We start from the raw sequence: 20113 nt of genomic DNA, 5'->3' as shown, positions 1-20113 counted from the left end.
TAACCGCACCGGAAAGCACCGTCCTCGCCCGCCCGCCACAGTGTTGCGGATGAGAGTGGCCCACTGGGTAGTAGTAAAGCGCGCGCCGCGCCGACCCCCTCCGCACCGCTCCGGTCCGGTCTGGTCGGTCGGTCGGTCTCCTCCCGTTCCCCCGTGCTCCGCTCCGCCTCCGCAGATCTTTCTGGCGGGCGGGCGGCCGGCCAGCAAATATCTCGCCCCGCGCGGCCGCCAGATATTTCCGCCCCCGCCGCTCCACCTGTCGCCCCGCCACGCTGGAGAAAGCGCCGGCACGTAGGCGCAAAAAGGGCGTCCATTCCCTTGATATTTGCGGGCGGAGGAGAAGTACTTCCTTCCTCCGCCCGTCCGCTTGGCTTGCTCATCCGTTCTTCGCCTGCTTCCTTCCTCCGCTCCGCTCCGCCGCTGCTATTTCTTTCCCCTCCCCTCCGGAGAGACCACGCCGGCCGAATCCACATAAATTTCCTTTCCGTCCCGCCACGGCTCGCTCGCTCGCTCGATCTGTCTTCCGTCGGGGTCGGTTCTTGGCCTGGATCCTGCGGAATCTCTTCTTGATTGTTTTCCGGTCGTTGGGGCTCCAAATCTCCCCCGCGCCCGTCTCCTCCCCGGCCTCCTCCACGCGGGCGGGCTCAATTCAAGGGGATTTGCGTCCCCCTTCCCTCCCGTCCCTTGGATCTCCTTCCTGCCCGCCTCTCCGCGCCACGTCCCGGAAAGGAAATCCGCGGGGAGATCTTTCCTGTTGTCTCAGGCCAGCACAGGCGAATCCCTTCCTCGGGGGCCTCTGCCTGTCCGCCCCCCTTGTCGCCTCCTTCTCCTCCTGACAAGTACGTAAGTATCCGATGGGCGAGGTGTACCTGGGACTGGATCGATCGGCCAAGCCGGAGCCAGCGGACGTCGGCATTGCCCAGGTAACCACTGGTCCGCCACATGCTCCCTCTTCTCCATTCTTATTTTAATCTACGAGTATGTTTTCAGAACGAATATTTCATTTATTTTATCTATGTTTTTGGCTGTGTGATGCATTACTGCCCGGTTTTGCTAGTCATCTCCATGGTCTATTGTTGCTCACCACTCTTTCTCTCAATTCAAGGACCAAGATTGTTTATTTACCGCTTTAACTGCCACTTGTTTGTTTGTCTGCATCGTCGTGCCATTCTTCACAAAGAGGTCTCTTCAAAGCGGACATGGCGACGACACCCTCCTTCCACGAATTGTAAAAAACGGCGCACTGCTCCTGCTCCTTGTGTGCATATGATTGTGAATTGCAAAGCCGTGAAAACTGTGCTGGTCTCGCCAAAATCAATAAAATAAAATTTGGACATCACTATAGTAGCATGAATTTGTGGATCCGTCGTTTACTTTCATGTTGATCGGAAATTCATGCACCCTGGAAATAAACTGATTGGTGGCATCTGTTCTTCTTTGACAGGGCAACCAGGTCACTAACCTGGTGTCGGCGGGATGGACGGATGAGAGGCACACGGATTACATAAGCTCCATGGAAGCCTCTTTCATCAACCGACTCCTCAATCACGGGAACAACGCCAACAGGAAAGATTCAGGTACCAATGGGTTCAAGGTTCTCCAAGGTGGGGCTGGAGTGTGGAAGAAAGTCGAGTTTGCGAGGCCCGGTGCTTGCGCTCAAGTCGGGGCCAAACAAAGCCTGCCTGCAAACCCCTGGATCCAGCATTTCAGATCGCGTGATTGCAGCAGCAGCAGCAGCAGTGCAAGAGGTGACGGGGTACAAACTTTAGTAGGTGATCACGAATCGGGTATTCGGACTACCCCTGGGGGGACTCCCTTGTCCCATGGAAGGGAATTGGGAGCTTGCAAGGGAGAAAACCTTCTCGACCAAAATTCAGGTAGCTACCTCAATCACTACCTCATACAGTGTCTGGTGCATCATCATACACACATATGCTCTTTTAATATTAGCTGATTTTATGGAAGATGCATACCTATGTTATCCGTAAGCTCATAGTAGCAGATAGCTACGGGCGCTGTTGTTTTGTGGTAACCATGTTCTATATCAGCATCCTGCGGCGAGCTAAATGTCTGATGCCATGTTTCTCTCTGCAGAGGTCTCTGATCAGAACTTTGCTGACGACGACGAGGCGGAAGTCGGAGCAGAATCAAGCAGAACATGCAAGAAAAGACGATTGAGCAGTTCTTCCACTTACTGCGCCCAAACGATCCAGTGACTTTACAGGATCGGTTAGCATAGTCTGTTGCAAGCCTTGACAAAAGCAACACGCCCAATTACTCAAAGAGCCTGCTTGCTGCCTCAAAACCTGTTGGAACTTGGAAGCAAGGATGCTCTGAAGTAAAGCATGGAAGAGTATTTATCGGTAAATGCGCCACCGGCAAGCACTGGAGGATTTATTTGACAGATTAGATCCTGGCTATGTATCTCTATTTTGCAGTTAAAGTCGATTGTGTGGTAGTGCCCCATTATGAGGAACAACAGGCTCACTCACTGCTTAGTAGTAGTGTCCTGGTAGATAGTAATATTGTTTTGTTTTACGGATGTAATGAAATGTTGTTGCTTGCAATGTGAATGAAATGTTCATGTTTACCACAAGATAATAACGGTGTCCTAAAATGTTCCTTTTGCATGTAATCCCAGGATGCTACTGATACACACGTGTAGCATGGTATAAAACCACAGATCAAATTGACAGATGATAACATTGATTCAATTGGTACTGACGTGAATGGGAAAATACTTGTAACATGAACCTGTTCTACTCAGATGTGGAAGTACCAACCAAATCTGGAACGAGCGAATCTGTCCCTTTTTTTTTCCTTCTGGCCGCACTGTACGTCTCCTGCTAATGCAGTGAAATAAATCAAAGTGTTTGGCTTTGTGGAAAAAACATCTGGTGTAGTTATCCGCTTGTTGGAATGTGTGGAAGGAACAAAACATGAGGATCTTCATCGGCATTGCCCTAATCCCAGAGGAGCTGGCCTCGACCACACATGAAAGCATCCAAAATATGCTATTTTCTTTGAGAGTGGATTTGCTCCCGAGAGCCCTTTTTAGAAAATATATATATCAAATATCAAATTTTAAAATTCAAAAAAAAATCTGAAAAAATACACTTGAATATAGAGATGTATATTACATTTCTGTAGAATTTCATGATGAAATATGCTATGGTGTGAGCTGCACATGATTTAATTTTTGTGTAGTTTTCACCAAAGCATATACATCCCTAGGTTCTTGTGTATTTTTTTTTCAGTTTTGTTGGGACTTCAAAATATGATTTTGTATTTTTCAAAAATTCGGGCTCCATGGAGCCTGGGATCCAAAATATCAATTTCCGATTGTCTTTGATCATGTAGCCTCATCGTCAACAAGGACTTTTTTTTTAATATCATGATGATTTGATGAGGTGTCACCCATTGCAGCAGTTTGTAACTTTGTATGCCTGTTTGCAAATAGTGCTCGCAACGCTCTTTGGTGGGTTTGGACAGGAAAAAAACATTTCCGTAGGATGACCGTCTACAAACAAATAAAATAAAGTTATCCATTTTTCTCCGTGTATACACAAGTGGCTATAAAAATGATGCAAGTTCATTTTCCCCAGAGAAGAAGATGAAGGGCAGAGCCGCGCGTGGAGCTCGGATGGCGAACCTTGCCACTTGCCCTGCCGTCACATCCGAAGGTGAGGCATGTATGCGAGGGGCTGAAGGAGGAAGATGCTTGGGTTAGCTGGAGGAGGAAGAAAGGAGGGCCACCATTCGACTTGCATGAATTTGTTTTTTAGGCAACTTATGTAGTTAGGTTAGTCCTATTTTTCTCTTTTTTTGATATATTAATATGAAAAATATTTCTCTAAAATGGAAAGAGAGCGCTGCTTATCTTACTTTTTCTGTATGCGAGGGGCTGAAGGAGGAAGATGCTTGGGTTAGCTGGAGGAGGAAGAAAGGAGGGCCACCATTCGACTTGCATGAATTTGTTTTTCAGGCAACTTATGTAGTTAGGTTAGTCCTATTTTTCTCTTTTTTTGATATATTAATATGAAAAATATTTCTCTAAAATGGAAAGAGAGCGCTGCTTATCTTACTTTTTCTTTGGGCGTATTCGTCTCGATGCCTCCGATTCGACTAATAGTTATTTTTTATTCCTTAGTAGTGCGACTCTTGGGCAGATGACGACGCTTCTTTTTTGAGTTTTTCTTTCGGGCTCTGATCCTCTTCGAGTTCGGGCACCTGGACATAGTCGGTGAAACTCTGGCATAGATTCTGCCATCTTCTTGGGGGCGGCGAGGTTAGGCCTTCTCGTCGTACATGTACGATGATGAGATTTAGTATCAATTGCTTCAGATCTATTCAAGGTTTCAACATTGACGACTGCAACTTGAGGACGTTGGTCCTTAGGGGCACATGCACAAAGACTTCTTTGTTGTCACCGATAAGGTCAAGCCGGTTCGGCGGTTCCGGTAGAGAAATGGCGACAACGACACAACGGCGGCTCGGTGGTCTAGAGACATTGATGTATTTTTTTTTATCATGTTTGATGTGCCTTATACTTCTAAAAACTTTTTATAATAGATCTGATTTTTTTTGGAAAAAAAGAGAGTGAAAGTCGTTTGAATATTTCCAACTTTTTATACTCCAAAACAGGCGCACTATTGGCACTCGACAGTTAACCGAACCCCTCCACACAGCAGCTGACAGAAGAGCAATCGCTCCATTGCGCCGTCCACGTCCAGAGTCGAGACGCCGGAGCATGAACCCGCGCTACAAAACCCTCCCAAAATCCCACAAAGCCGGAAGCTTCCTCCGCAGATCCAACCAAACCCTCGCCAAATCCTTCGCCTCCTCGGCCCCGGCCCCGTCGAGCGCGCTGCCACGCACCGACTCGTTCGCGGAGCTCGCGCACGCCACCCGTTCGGCGAAATGCCTCCGCAGGCTCCACGCGCTGCTGGCCGTCACGGGCGCGATCAACCGGGACACCTCCGCCGTCACGGCCGCCGTCGAGGGCTACCTCTCCCTCGGCATGCCGGGCGCCGCAGCGTCGGTGTTCGCCGGGTCCCACCGCCGCCGCCCCACGGTGTACTCGCTCAACCTCGCCGTCCGCTGCTTCTCGGCCCACGGGTTCCACCAGGAGCTCCTTGAAATGTACAGGAGGGCGTGCGCCTACGGCGGCGGCTCAGACAACTTCACGTTCCCACCAGTCATCAAGGCATGCACGGCCGTCGGCTGCCTTCGGCTGGGGAGGGAGGCGCACGGCAGGGTCCTGCGGGACGGGCACGGGGACAATGTCGGCGTGCAGACCGCGCTTCTTGACATGTACGCCAAGGCTGGCTGGGTTGGCGCGTCCAGGGCGGTGTTTGACTGCATGGCGCAGAGGGACCTGATTTCCTGGAACGCGCTGATCTCAGGGTATTCTCTGAATGGGTGCTTCAGAGAAGCTGTCGAGGCTATGCGGGAGATGCAGGAGGGCGGCATGAGGCCGAACGCTAGCACTTTTGTTGCTGCTGTCGGTGTGTGCAGTGCGGTCGGAGATTCAGATGCGGGTGATTCGCTGCATGCGTTTGCACTGAAATGTGGGGTGCTTGCTGATGAATCCGTTACACCTGCATTCCTCTCAATGTACGCTGGGTTTGATGATCTTTCCTCGTCGCGGTTGCTCTTTGATCTGCAGCCTGTTAAGGATTTGGTGTCTTACAATTCCATGATCTCAGCGTACATGCAGCATGATAAATGGAAGGAATCATTCGAGGTCTTCAGGTTGATGCGTTGCGCAGGACTAGGGCCTAATCTGGTAACAGTGGTATCTGTCCTTCCAACCTGCAGTGACTTTTTTGGTGTACACATCGGCGAATCTGTGCATGGTATGGTTATCAAGTTTGGCCTAGCAGAGCAGATTTCTGTTGTCAGCGCTCTTGTTTCTATGTATTCTAAACTTGGGGAGTTGGATTCAGCTGTGCAGCTTTTCTGTAGTTGTACCGGAAAGAACCATCTTCTGTGGAACTCCATCATTTCTGGGTACATTTTGAACAACAAATGGCACACTGCTCTCGATACATTCCGCAGGATGCAAACCGAAGGTGTTGCACCCGATGCAACAACTGTCATTAAGGTGATCTCTGGATGCAGGCACATGAAAGATTTACGCATGGCAAAGTCCATCCACGGATATGCTGTGAGAAACAGTTTTGAATTGAACCAAAGCGTGATGAATGCACTCCTGGCTATGTACGGTGACTGTGGAGAACTCTCAGATTCCTACAAGTTATTTCAGAAAATGGAAGTACCTATGTTGATATCTTGGAACACGATAATATCTGGCTATGCTGAAGCTGGAGATGCAGAGGCTTCTGTAAGACTCTTCCGCCAGATGCGCCAAGCAGACTTGCAGTTTGATGTAGTAACCCTGATTGGCCTTACCAGCAGTATTTCGGTGGCTGAGGACGCCACAATTGGAGAATCACTTCATTCTTTGGCAGTTAAAAGTGGATGCAGTACGGATGTTTCTCTTACACACACCCTCATTACCATGTACAGCAACTGTGGTTCTGTTGAGGCATGCCAGCGACTCTTTGACAGCTTGCCTTCTGTGAACACAGTCTCTTACAATGTTCTGATGACTGGATACCGTAAAAACAACCTATCTGAAGAGATCTTACCTCTGTTTTATGAAATGGTGAAGAATGAAAAGGAGCCAAATCATATTACGTTACTGAATGTATTGCCTGTTTGTCAGAACCAATTGCAAGGAAAGTCTGTCCACTGTTATGCAGTTCGAAATTTCTTCAGGCTAGAAACATCTATGCTCACATCAGCCATTTGTATGTACAGTAGGTTCAACAATTTTGATTACAGTTGCAAACTCTTTAATTCGGTTGGTGAGAAAAACATCATAGTATGGAATTGCATCTTATCTGCCTGTGTTCAGTGCAAGCTGGCTGATATTGCATTTGATTTCTTCAGGCAGATGTGCTTCCTTAATGTGAATCCTGATGCAGTAACCATGTTGGCACTCATCTCAGCATGTTCGCAGATTGGAAAAGCAGATTTGGCAGAATGTGTTACAGCTCTCCTACTAAAGAATGGCTTTGGTGGAAGCCTTTTTGTTGTCAATGCTCTCATTGACATGCATTCAAGGTGTGGAAGCATTTCATTTGCAAGAGAGCTCTTTGATAGCTCAGGGGCAAAAGATTCTGTTACTTGGAGTGCAATGATCAACTCATATGGTTTACATGGGGATAGCAAGTCTGCCCTTGACCTTTTCTCCATGATGATAGCCTCAGAAGTGGAGCCAGATGACGTAACTTTTGTTAGTATCTTGTCAGCTTGCAGTCATAGTGGCCTTGTAGAGCAAGCAAGATCCTTGTTTAAATCACTACAGATAGACTATGGCATCACACCGAGGATGGAGCATTATGCATGCATGGTGGATCTGCTAGGTCGAACTGGCCACTTGGATGAAGCCTATGATGTTGTCGGGTCAATGCCATTCAGACCATCAGAAAGTTTGCTTGAGTCATTGCTTGGAGCCTGTAGATTCCATGGAAATTCCAAAATTGGTGAGGCTGTGGGGAAATTGCTCATTGAGTCTGACCACAGTAATCCACGGTCTTATGTCATGCTTTCTAACATCTATGCTTCAGTTGGTAAATGGAATGACTATGAGTGGCTGCGGTTAGATATGGAAGCAAAAGGGTTGAGGAAAGATGTGGGAATCAGTTTGATTGAGTAGCCCTGATCCTACAACAAGCTCCATTAGCTAGAGAACTTTTTTTGTCAGAATGTGTTGAAACCCTGCTCAAGCCTAAGTTGATGTTTGTTTACTGACAGCTGGTAGAGCATTTGTTAACACAAGAAAACATGCAAAATCATTCTTCTGTGAGATTGACAATTGTTAGAGCATTTTTTTAACGCAAGAAAATAGTCTAAATCATTCATCCATGGATTAATTTCTTGGAGTAGCTAGTTGTTACACAAAGTTTGAAATATCTCCATCTCAGTGCAACCAGGATTGTTTGCTTTTAAAATGCTAAATGCATTGTTATCCTTAAAGGAAGATTGTGGTCATTTAAATGGTAAGCGCTTCACAGCTGTTGCATTGCTGTTATGGTGATACCTTAAAGAATTGCTTGGTCTGATTTGGAGAAGATTGTGGACAAGCTAGGTCAACAGAATCTCAATGAGATATCCATTCTATCATATTCGAGTATCAGGTACATGAACACAACAAGATCTCCTGACGATTGGGCAGTCAGTTATAGATGTTATACTGTTGACACCTCGTAATGTTGGTATAAGGGTATGTGGCCTTGCCATTTTCTTGTTATATATCGTCTTAGCAGTTGTTTTTGTGGTGCAGATGCCCATTCTGTTGGGAAGACTTCAGTTCTACCAAACAGGCAACACAAATCTTTCTACCTGCAAAGGTGTCTCGTTTTAATTATGAAAGAAACTACACGCGAAATATTTTGTAGCACTGGTGTATTAAGAAAGGGCCAATGTTTCTCGAATCAATTATAGTATCCATTTTTTCTTCAGAAAAGAAAGGAAGAACGTCCAGGGTGGGCTTCCAGACAATCCTCCACATTTACCACTGTAAAGATTATTAGTATCCTGTCCCAGCAATGCTTGACTTACTACTTTCACATATGGTAACTTCCATGTTATCATTGATTAGGTACACACACAGTAAATTGTTACGGTAGAAATCAAGACACAATGATTGACATCATCTGTTCTGCTAGAAAAATACAGGGATACTTTTAGGTAATTGTTTCCGTATGTGCTTCCTTTTTTTTGTTCCTTCTTTTTAATTTTTAACCAATCTGCGCACACAATGATTTACTCTAAAGAAAAAAAAAACAGATCAAACCAGTTTCTTAAAAAATGCTGTGTTACAAAGAAGAAGATCGCGAGATGCTTTCTTATTCTGTTCCTTTTTTTTTAACTTTTAACCAATCTGCGCACTGAATGACATATGAAGAATGATTCAATCAATGAAATGCCAACTAAACTACAGAAAGAGGAACTTGAAGCACTAGCTTTTCTGTTGTTTCCAACTATCATGAGGTTCTAAATGAATATTTCCAATACAGTTGTTCCTGCTTCCTGCTTCATGCTGGCACACAATTTCCTTAACCATCCAGCTTGTGCCAGTAGCTTTGATAAAAGTAAAATAGTGTACAAAAACTACAGGAAGAAATCAAACCAAATATTGCATTAGGGGAATAAGTCCAAGTCTTCCCCACATATGAATATTTTTAAATTGATCCTATTCTCTACTCCCAGGTGGCTCTCCACTGTCCCAATTCTTTCAACCCTTCCTCCAGTGCTGTCTCCCCAATACCTGCAAAAACTTCCCAAACCTTTTTCCCCATCTCCAGTCTCCTCCCCTCGTTTTGAAGATCCTTCATCCTTCAATTACGAAATATACAGGCACGAGGTCTCGACTCTTCAGTAAGTTTCAGCTTTTGCTTACTTTCTGATCACGCACATGGCTTTCAGATACTGTCATCTGTTTGGCTCAGTTGAAATCATGTTTTCCTTTTATTTTTTCATTTCATGAGTTCTTGAGTTTTATTTTTGGATATTTCTAGGATATTTGCTTAGCTTGAAGTTGGATTATTTTGTTTAACCATGTATTTTGCTTACATATGAAGACCTCAGTTCTTGACATAGATAAAGCAATATTGGTTTTACATGGATCAGAAATTAAACCAAAATCTAGAGGTGTCCTGCAACTTGTTTGCATGTCCAGATCGTACTTTTGTTATGTCCAAGAACATTTAGCCAAAATAGTTATGCTAGATGAACCTTTGCCATGACAAATCATCAAGTCAATATTTTGTGGCTTCTCAGATAGTTATGGTTGAGAAAAAGTACTACTTGGTTTGCTCTTATACCATGTATTTATCATCTATAAAATCTTATCAAGTTCAAACTTTTCCTGAATGTTCTTGGATGAGAACATCACATATGAAGATCCCTCCTTCATTAAACAATCTGTATCTCAGGACTTCCCTTTGCTGAGTTTATTGTAGTTGTGTATGTGTTTGCATGTTTTACTTTATTTGGCAAGTAAACTGGTACTCATACTTAGGTTTTGGCTGTTCCAGTCTAATTCTCATCTTCAATGTTTTCTTCCACAGTTAATATAAAATTAAACTGTGACTGGAAGAATGGTAGAGGACAATCTTGAGGTGGGCGACTCTTGTTTGTCTTCACCAAAATCTGTGCAAAATTCTGTAGAGCCTAGCCCAACTGAAGGCACCAATGAAGATGAAAGCAGTAACCTTGAGAAAACAGCATGTGCCAATTTTGAGACACCAATGCACCAAGAACTTCCTGCAAGCTTGATATTGATTGACGAAGAAAGCAATCTGCAAGAGACTTCGGTTGAACAAAAGGCTTCCATTGGTGATTCCATATCATCAGAAGTAGACCACAGTGGGTTGCCATCAATCAAAGAAGATTCTCACAGATTTCCATCTGCCTCTAACGAAGTTGATGAATCAAAGGATGCCATCAGTGACTTGATGACAACGCATTCTTCAGAAGAAAACACACATGCAACACCACAGACTTCAGTTAGCTCAAGAGAAGAGGTCCAATGTGCACCTTTGCATAACGTTCAAGATGGTGCTTCCTGTCCCGATTCTGAGAAAACTGCTTGTGAGGCGCCACCTGCTATCTTACAAAAGGTGAAAGAAGATAAACCACGGTTCATGCATAGATTGCCTGATCGCCAAATGAGCCTACGAGACACTAGACAGAAAATGCCTGCGCCCATGAGGAGATTGAACAGTGGCAATTATTCGAGGACTGATAATTTTTTTGTCGATACAACGAAGCCCATTGAGTCAGTGAAGGTGGCTGCCTCAAGATTTGGTGGGAGCATCAACTGGAAAACGCGCAAAACAGAACCAGTGCAGGTAACTCACAGCATACCTTCTCTTGTTTGTTACATTAATTCTCTCAGCTACAACTTAATAAATTATCTTTCATTTGCATCAGCTACAACTTAATAATTCTCTCTGCTACAACTTAATAAATTATCTTACATTAATTCTCTCAGCTACAACTTAATCCTATCTTTTGTAGTTTTATTGAGACTTACTTGAGCACTCAGACATTTTTTTTTACTTTCTCTATGTATGATTAACAATCTTGGTATATCCAGGTGGGTGATCATGTCAAACTCGAGGTCAGTCTGCTGAAGAACGAAATTTCAGATTGCAAACAGCAAGCAGAAGCTGCAGAGGCTGCAAAGCTGTCTGTATTCAATGAGATTAAGAGAACAAATAAGCTTATTGAAGACCTGAAACATGACCTGGAGAGGGCAGAACATGAAGAGGCAGATGCCAAGGAGGATTTGGATTTCTTCCAATTTATTGTACCAGAGATGGAGGAAGGAGGAGCTAGCGATGATAGTGTTGCAGGCGAGGAGATTTTGAAAAATATCCAAGAACGGCACAAAGTACTGGTGTCCAAACTGAAGTTGGTCAATGATGAGTTAAAAGGGGTTCAGGAGAATTATGATTCTTTATTGATTGAACAGGACATTTCCATTGGAAAATCTCAGGCAGCCATCATAGTATCCAAAGAGTCTGAGAAGCAAGCAGAGGAGCTCACTGTAGAGCTCAACAAACTGAAGGAAGTGTTGGATTTGGCTCGTGCCACGCGCCATGATGCTGAAAAACACAAGGCGTGTGCATCCTTAGCTCGAGATGAGGACCGTCTTAAATGGGAGAAGGATCTAGGGCAAGCAGAAGAGGAGCTGAGTCAACTCAACAAGAAGCTTTCCTCTGTCGAAGATCTGAAATCAGAGCTCGAAATATCATCCAGCTTGCTGGTGAAGCACAACGAAGGGCTAAATGCATATGTGGAGGAAAAGCTAATTAAAGAAGCACAAGAACAAGGAAACAAAACTGATGAGACCATGCAAGAAGAAACCATTCTATCAAGAGATGAGCTTGAGGAGCAGAAGAAGAGCATTGATAAGGCGAGAGATGAAGTCTGTGCCCTGAAAGTTGCTGCTGCATCACTTCAGTCAGAGTTGAGCAAAGAGAAAGAAACACTTGCCACCATGCAGCAGCTGGAAGCAATGGCATCGATCACCATTACTTCTCTCAAGGCAGAGATTAAGCTGGCAAAACAGGAACTGGAAACAGTTCAGTCCAAGGAGAAGAAATCCTGCGATAGAATGAGCGAGTTGCCTGGGCTTCTGCAAGCTGCAGCCCAGGAAGCTGATGAGGCAAAGTCTCTCGCTGTGAAGGCACAGGAGATGCTAAGAACGAGCAAGGAAGAAATGGAGCAAGCGAAGGCTGATCTGAGTACTATGGAATTCAGGCTCCAAGCAGTCCTGAAGGAGACGGAAGCAGCGAAAGAGTCTGAGAGGCTGTCGCTTGATGCTCTCAGAGCTCTGGAGGAGAGCGAGCTTGCAGCAAGCATTGCAGAACAAGGCTCTCCTGGAATGATCACACTGGACTTTCATGAACATGCGTCTCTCATCGAGAAGTCCCATCAGGCAGAAGAGCTTGTGCACGAGAAGATATCTTTTGCAGTTGCGCAGGTTGAGATGGCCAAGGACTCCGAGTCTCTCGTCTTAGCAAAGCTCAGCGAAATTTACAAGGTTCTGGAAGAACGAAAGCAAGCGCTGCTTGCTGCCCAAAAGCAGGCCGACAGTGCCACGGAAGGCAAGCTGGCCATGGAACAGGAACTGAGGACATGGAGGGAGGAGCATGGGGAGCGTCGTAAGGCTACCGCTGAGGCTTTGAAATCTGAAACTAAACATTCAAACCCGGTGGTGATCGTCGTTGAGCGCGATCGGGACATCAAGGGCACATGCAAAGAAGACAGCTGCGCCTTGGTTCATCCGCTGTCCTCGGATATGTCAGCCAGGAGCAGCCCTGCCGGCCCAGGTTTGCGCGAGAAGGCGAAGAAGGCAAAGAAGCCGCCGTTCCTCCGGCGCATGATGATGTTCCTGGCCAGGAGGAGGCTCACAGCAGCGGCGTAACACGGTGTGCTCTCTTTCTGGCAGACGTGTTAGAACTATTTCCCCACAACAACAACAACAACAACAAAAAAGAAGCAAGTGTTAGAAGTGCCTTCTGTTTGCTCAACTGCGATGCTGCAGAACTCTTGGATCACGGGCTGTGAAGTCTTCATGGAATTTTTATATCTACGGAGAAGACACGAACTTGTAAATTTGCGAAGGTGTACAAGAAAAGCTTGTAAATTTGTAATGTTTTGAATACTACTACCGTGTGTTTGTGCCTGTAACTTTGACCGACTCCATTGCTTGATGAACTGGATCTTGAGTTCGATAAGTACTAGTACTTTGGACGAATTTCGTGTGCTGGATAAGATGGGTGGGAGCTGCATGCATCCGGCTCTTGTTCTCGGATCTGATGCTGTTAACATTGTGGATGCTGGTTTTTTCAGTTTACGGTGGTGGGTCTTGCAACGCCCTTTCTTCTGATGCTGAAATTTTCTTCTGAATTTTAGACTGAAGATTCAGCTTGTTCTTACTAGTACATTGGGAGGTACCTGGAGAAGGCACGGGGAAATCATGGTCCCGGCGCCGGCGCTCAACATCTCAATGTTCAGGTTGCGCTCGCCGGCGACGGGCGGATTGTCGGCGGCGTCAGCCGTGTCCGTGGGACGCACGCGCGCGCCAATCGACATGCTCTCCACACACGACGCCTGGCATAGTGGCATACCATGTTCCTTCCGCGGTGGCAGCTGCCATTGTCGGCGCGACATTCCGTGCTCGTTGCTGCTGGCCACCTCAAGCTGGCATAACGGCATAGCATGAAGCTGTCGCGCACGTCGCTGGGCATTTTTTAAAAAGAATTTCCTTTTAAATTTCCATGCCCTCATGAGTGAGAATTGTCATAAGCCATTTCTTTATTCACACACTCCGCTGTTTATTTAGTTAAAACCCGTTGTAAGCTAATGTAAGGCATTTTTGAACTGCAAAAGCATCTTATATTGACGTACAGAGGTAGTATTTCCTCAAGAACTGTAGCCACGGCAAAAAAAAGGACGAGCTAGCTCAACAGTGGCTGTCTTTGAAAACTATTGTGACATTTGAGTCGCCATGCACGGAGAAGAATGAAAAAAAGTGACCACCGTTTGTTGCCGTCATAAAACGTCACGCGCGGTGTACCATCACATGTTTAGATTTTTATGTGTGCATTAACTAGCCACAATGGAGAGTAACATACACTAATAATATACACATATTCCTAGACTATGTTACTACCTTCATAGTGGGTAGTAACATAAGTGTGGTGTCATGTAAAGGTTCATTTATTAGGTTATAGACTCATATTGCATTCGGACATGTGATGTTACAGTAACTAGCTAAGTTACTATAACTATCTCTCTCCTCATTAACTCAATGCCACATAAGCAACTTTGCTGAGTTGGACTCGATGTTACTGCTGAAGTTACTCCCAATGTGGCTAGTCTAAATCACTTCATGCAAGGATCAAAAGAAAACTCATCAATGCATGTACAATACAAGTTCTTGGTCATTTAGGCTGCTCGTAACGGGAGTATCATAGTTAGTATCATGCATACCAACTAGACTATCTTGCTAAGGGCATCTTCAATAGATTGTATGTTAGTCTTGTTGGTAAAATGCCCATGTCATCAACCAACAAGCTATCATACAACTACTCCAATGGGTTGTATCTAAGGTATCCAATAGATGATGAGAAAATAAATGTGATTGCTCTCTATTTCATCTTGGAGCTTGTGCAAAGGTTGTTGGTTATTCTACATACAACTTTGCTCTCTCTCCACATTTATTACATGCCACATCATCACTATGTCCTAGGTGGCAAATTTACCAACACCTATCTTACAGCTGTTGGAGATGCCCTAAGGTGGTATGAAATTAAATGAGGAAAGAGAGATTTGAGTATCATATCATGATACTGTATCATAATAAATGCTATACTACTATGTGTCATGCATGACAATAAATAAGGCCACCTAAGATAGTACTAGTACTCCATTCGGTCTTTTTTAGTCTGCATATAAGTTTTGTTTGAAGTCAAAGTATCTCTACTTTGACCAAACTTATGAAAAATATATCAACAATCACAATGTCAAATCAATATTATTAGATTCATCATGAGATGTAGTTTCATAGTATATATATTTGGTGTTGTAGATCTCGATAGTTTTCAATATAAATTTGGTCAAACCTCACAAAGTTTGACTTGGCACAAATCTAATATGCAGAGTAAAAAGGACAGGAGGAAGTATATAATACTATGCATTACGAAGGTATTATCATACCCTAGTGGTCATGCATGCATGCGTTGTAATTAATGCATCGATAACAACAACAAAACGAGTGTACTAATTAAATAATTGTACAAACTACGAAATTTATTTCACCACTCACCATCTACCTTGGTCCAAGAGATTTTCAAATGCGAGCCCTACAGACCGAAAAGGAGTGAGTAAGACTAGCCACAGTGGCAGTAACTTCAGCAGTGAAGGAAATATGCCCTAGAGGCAATAATAAAGTTATTATTTATTTCCTTATATCATGATAAATGTTTATTATTCATGCTAGAATTGTATTAACCGGAAACATAATACATGTGTGAATACATAGACAAACAGAGTGTCACTAGTATGCCTCTACTTGACTAGCTTGTTGATCAAAGATGGTTATGTTTCCTAACCATAGACATGAGTTGTCATTTGATTAACGGGATCACATCATTAGGAGAATGATGTGATTGACTTGACCCATTCCGTTAGCTTAACACTTGATCGTTTAGTTTGTTGCTATTGCTTTCTTCATGACTTATACATGTTCCTATGACTATGCGATTATGCAACTCCCGTATACCGGAGGAACACTTTGTGTGCCACCAAACGTCACAACGTAACTGGGTGATTATAAAGGTGCTCTACAGGTGTCTCCAAAGGTACTTGTTGGGTTGGCGTATTTTGAGATTAGGATTTTTCACTCCGATTGTCGGAGAGGTATCTCTGGGCCCACTCGGTAATGCACATCACTATAAGCCTTGCAAGCATTGCAACTAATGAGTTAGTTGTGGGATGATGTATTACGGAACGAGTAAAGAGACTTGCCGGTAACGAGATTGAACTAGGTATTGAGATACCGACGATCGAATCTCGGGCAAGTAGCATACCGATGACAAAGGGAACAACGTATGTTGTTATGCGGTCTGACCGATAAAGATCTTCGTAGAATATGTAGGAGCCAATATGGGCATCCAAGTCCCGCTATTGGTTATTGACAAGAGAGGTGTCTCGGTCATGTCTACATAGTTCTCGAACCCGTAGGGTCCGCACGCTTAACGTTCGTTGACGATATAGTACTATGAGTTATGTATGTTGGTGACCGAATGTTGTTCGGAGTTTTGGATGAGATCACAGATATGACGAGGAACTCCGGAATGGTCCGGAAGTAAAGATTGATATGTGGATAGTAGTGTTTGATCTCCGGAAGGGTTCCGGAATTCACCGGAAGGGGTTCCGGATGTTTTCCGAAATGTTTGGGCACGAGAACACTTTATCTGGGCCAAAGGGGAAAGCCCACGAGGCATTTGGAAAGTGCAAAAGGAAGTTTTGCGGAGACCAGAGGCTAGACGCCAGGAACCCTGGCATCTAGGGGGTAGACGCCGGGAACCCTGGCGTCTAGCCCTGGAGTCCGAGAAGGACTCTTGCCTTTCGGGTGAAACCGACTTTGAGGAGGCTTTTACTCCAAGTTTCGACCCCATGGCTCAACATATAAATAGAGGGGTAGGTCTAGCACCAAAGACACATCAAGAAACACCAAGCCGTGTGCCGGCAACCCCGTCCCCTCTAGTTTATCTTCCGTCATAGTTTTCGTAGTGCTTAGGCGAAGCCCTGCGGAGATTGTTCTTCACCAACACCGCACCTGTGACGCCGCCCGATTCAATCGTACACTAATCATACACGCAACGTGTACGATCAAGATCAGGGACTCACGGGAAGATATCACAACACAACTCTACAAATAAAATAAGTCATACAAGCATCATATTACAAGCCAGGGGCCTCGAGGGCTCGAATACAAGAGCTCGATCATAGACGAGTCAGCGGAAGCAACAATATCTGAGTCACAGACATAAGTTAAACAAGTTTGCCTTAAGAAGGCTAGCACAAACTGGGATACAGATCGAAAGAGGCGCAGCCTCCTGCCTGGGATCCTCCTAAACTACTCCTGGTCGTCGTCAGCGGGCTGCACGTAGTAGTAGGCACCTCCCGAGTAGTAGTAGTCGTCATCGACAGTGGCATCTGGCTCCTGGGCTCCATCGTCTGGTCGCAGCAATCGGGTATAGAAAGGGGGAAAAGGGGAGCAAAGCAACCGTGAGTACTCATCCAAAGTACTCGCAAGCAAGGAGCTACACTACATATGTATGCATTGGTATCAAATGGAAGAGGGGTATCATATGTGGACTGAACTGCAGAATGGAATAAGGGGGGATAGCTAGTCCTTTCGAAGACTACGCTTCTGGTAACCTCCATCTTGCAGCAGGTAGAAGAGAGTAGATGGTAAGTTCACCAAGTACATCGCATAGCATAATCCTAACCGATGATCCTCCCCGTCGCCCTGTGAGAGAGCGATCACCGGTTGTATCTGGCACTTGGAAGGGTGTGTTTTATAAGTATCCGATTCTAGTTGTCATAAGGTCAAGGTACAACTCCAAGTCGTCCTGTACCGAAGATCACGGCTATTCGAATAGATTAACTTCCCTAGGGGTGCACCACATAACCCAACACGCTCGATCCCATTTGGCCGGACACACTTTCCTGGGTCATGCCCGGCCTCGAAGATCAACACGTCGCCCTACCTAGGCACAACAGAGAGGTCAGCACGCCGGTCTAAATCCTATGGCGCAGGGGTCTGGCCCATCGCCCATTGCACACCTGCACGTTGCGGGGCGGCCGGAAGCAGACCTAGCCTAGCAGGCGTTCCAGTCCAATCCGGCGCGCGCCGCTCAGTCGCTGACGTCACGAAGGCTTCGGCTGATACCACGACGTCGAGTGCCCATAACTGTCCCCGCGTAGATGGTTAGTGCGTATAGGCCAGTGGCCAGACTCAGATCAAATACCAAGATCTCGTTAAACGTGTTAAGTATCCACGAACGCCGACCAGGGCCAGGCCCACCTCTCTCCTAGGTGGTCTCAACCTGCCCTGTCGCTCCGCCACAAAGTAACAGTCGAGGGCCGTCGGGAACCCAGGCCCACCTCTACCGGGATGGAGCCACCTGCCCCTTCAGCCCCCAACTCCGAACAGTACCACAGGTAATGTAAAGTGTGCAAAGTATATAGTATATGCCCGTGATCACCTCCCGAAGTGATCACGGCCCAGTAGTATAGCATGGCAGACGGACAAGAGTGTAGGGCCACTGATGATAATAGCATCCTATACTAAGCATTAGGATTGCAGGTAAAGGTAACAACAGTAGTAGCAAGGACAGGCTATGCATCAGGATAGGATTAACGGAAAGCAGTAACATGCTACACTACTCTAATGCAAGCAGTATAGAGAAGAGTAGGCGATATCTGGTGATCAAAGGGGGGGGGCTTGCCTGGTTGCTCTGGCAAGAGAGAGGGGTCGTCAACACCGTAGTCGTACTGGGTAGCAGCGGCGTCGGTCTCGTTGTCTAGTGAGAGAAGAGGGGGGAAGAAACTATAAATATTAAGCAAACAGATGCATAGTGATGCATGACATGACAAAGCGTGATGCTGGGTGTGCCCTAACGCGGTATGAGGTGGTATCGGTGAAGGGGGGAAACATCCGGCAAAATATCCCAGGTGTTTCGCGTTTTTGGGCAGAAGAGCCAGAGGTGGAAAGTTGCGTGTTTGCTATGCTAGGGATGCGTGGCGGACGAACGGGCTGCGTATCCGGGTTCGTCTCGTCGTTCTGAGCAACTTTCATGTAGAAAATAATTTAATCCGAGTTACAGATTAAAATATATGATTTTCTAAAGATTTTTATTAATTTCTGGAATTATTTTAATTCGAAATTAAATTTGTATTTAGATGCTATGGGTACACATGAAGTGTACCCAGAGTGTGTCTAAGGGGCTGACAGGTGGGGCCCTGGTCAAATGTCCAGTCAGCGTTTGACTGGACCGTTGACTGGTCAAAAGGGCCGATGGGACCCGCATGTCATTGATACATGTTTTACCAAACAACATTTGATTAACTAATCTGGTTGATTAGGTTATTAAGCAGGTTATTTAAGTTAACTAATTAACTTACTAATTAATTAATTAATTAATTAACAATTATTATTTAATTAATCCTTTTTTTGTTTTATTTTTGGGCGTGGGCCCCATCTGTCATAGGCACAGGGGGCCTATCAGGAGTCGGGTTACGGGCGCCGGGCGACCGGAGCGCTGGGCCTGCGGGCGCCCGAACTGGACGCCGGTCGCGGCGAGGCGCCGCGGTCACCGCCGCGAGTGGTCACTCCAGGGAAGGGAGCAGCGGCAGAAGGTGGGGAGAGGCCACGTAGGCCGACGCGGCAGCGGGGGTGCGGTGGCCGGTGCAGCGCCAAAGCGAGAGGGGGGCTCGTGGCGCGTGGTCCGGCAAAGCCACCGCAACGCCGGAGAGGACGGGGCCACGCGCGGCAACGGCGAGCAAACACGAGCGCGGAGTCAGGTGAGGCCAAGGCGAGGGGCACGGCGAAGGGGATGGCCCTGGGTTGTGGTCCGGCGCAGGGAGACGGTGCGGACACCTGGCAGCTGTGAGGTGGGCGCAGGCACGCACAGGGCAGAGAGTGCGGCCTGCTGGCGCGTTCGACGCGAGCATAGCGCGAGCAACGCGCGGGGCGTTCCTGTGCACCGGCACGGTCGGGCGCGGCGTATGGCGTCCGACAGGGGGAGAGGGGAGTATGAGGAAAGGGGAGGTGCTCACGGCGGGGGCCATAGGGGAATGGCATCGGGCCGACGGAGGCCTTCGGGGAGGAGGTCGATGATGCGAGCAGTCCGGCGAGGAGGAGGTTGACGGGGAGGGCGCATGTCCGGCGAGGGGTTGAGGCAGAAGAGCTCCGGTGGGGTTGCCCCGGCGAACGATGACGGTGGGGTGGTTC

The 20113-nt window shown here is 46.2% G+C and overlaps 3 protein-coding genes across 3 annotated transcripts; all 3 read left to right on the top strand.

Moving 5' to 3' along the window:
- The first annotated feature begins 284 nt into the window (after positions 1 to 284).
- Positions 285 to 2596, top strand: LOC125552864 (cold-regulated protein 27-like). The gene is made up of 3 exons (XM_048716563.1): positions 285 to 923; positions 1445 to 1877; positions 2095 to 2596. Exons 1-3 carry the CDS (start codon positions 855 to 857, stop codon positions 2214 to 2216), a joined length of 624 nt encoding a protein of 207 aa, XP_048572520.1. The 5' UTR covers positions 285 to 854; the 3' UTR covers positions 2217 to 2596.
- Positions 2597 to 4671: 2075 nt separating this feature from the next.
- Positions 4672 to 7735, top strand: LOC125552862 (putative pentatricopeptide repeat-containing protein At3g01580). Its single transcript, XM_048716561.1, has one exon. The coding sequence runs from the start codon at positions 4751 to 4753 to the stop codon at positions 7724 to 7726; it is 2976 nt and encodes a 991-aa protein (XP_048572518.1). The 5' UTR covers positions 4672 to 4750; the 3' UTR covers positions 7727 to 7735.
- A 1581-nt stretch (positions 7736 to 9316) lies between these two features.
- Positions 9317 to 13885, top strand: LOC125552863 (protein WEAK CHLOROPLAST MOVEMENT UNDER BLUE LIGHT 1-like). The gene is made up of 3 exons (XM_048716562.1): positions 9317 to 9450; positions 10143 to 10925; positions 11174 to 13885. Exons 2-3 carry the CDS (start codon positions 10173 to 10175, stop codon positions 13007 to 13009), a joined length of 2589 nt encoding a protein of 862 aa, XP_048572519.1. The 5' UTR covers positions 9317 to 9450; positions 10143 to 10172; the 3' UTR covers positions 13010 to 13885.
- The last annotated feature ends 6228 nt before the right edge of the window (positions 13886 to 20113 follow it).

This window comes from Triticum urartu, chromosome 4, assembly GCF_003073215.2.
Source record: "Triticum urartu cultivar G1812 chromosome 4, Tu2.1, whole genome shotgun sequence".
Lineage (NCBI taxonomy): Eukaryota > Viridiplantae > Streptophyta > Magnoliopsida > Poales > Poaceae > Triticum > Triticum urartu.
Note: the sequence above shows the minus strand (reverse complement) of the source record. Positions and strands in the feature narration are given on the sequence as shown.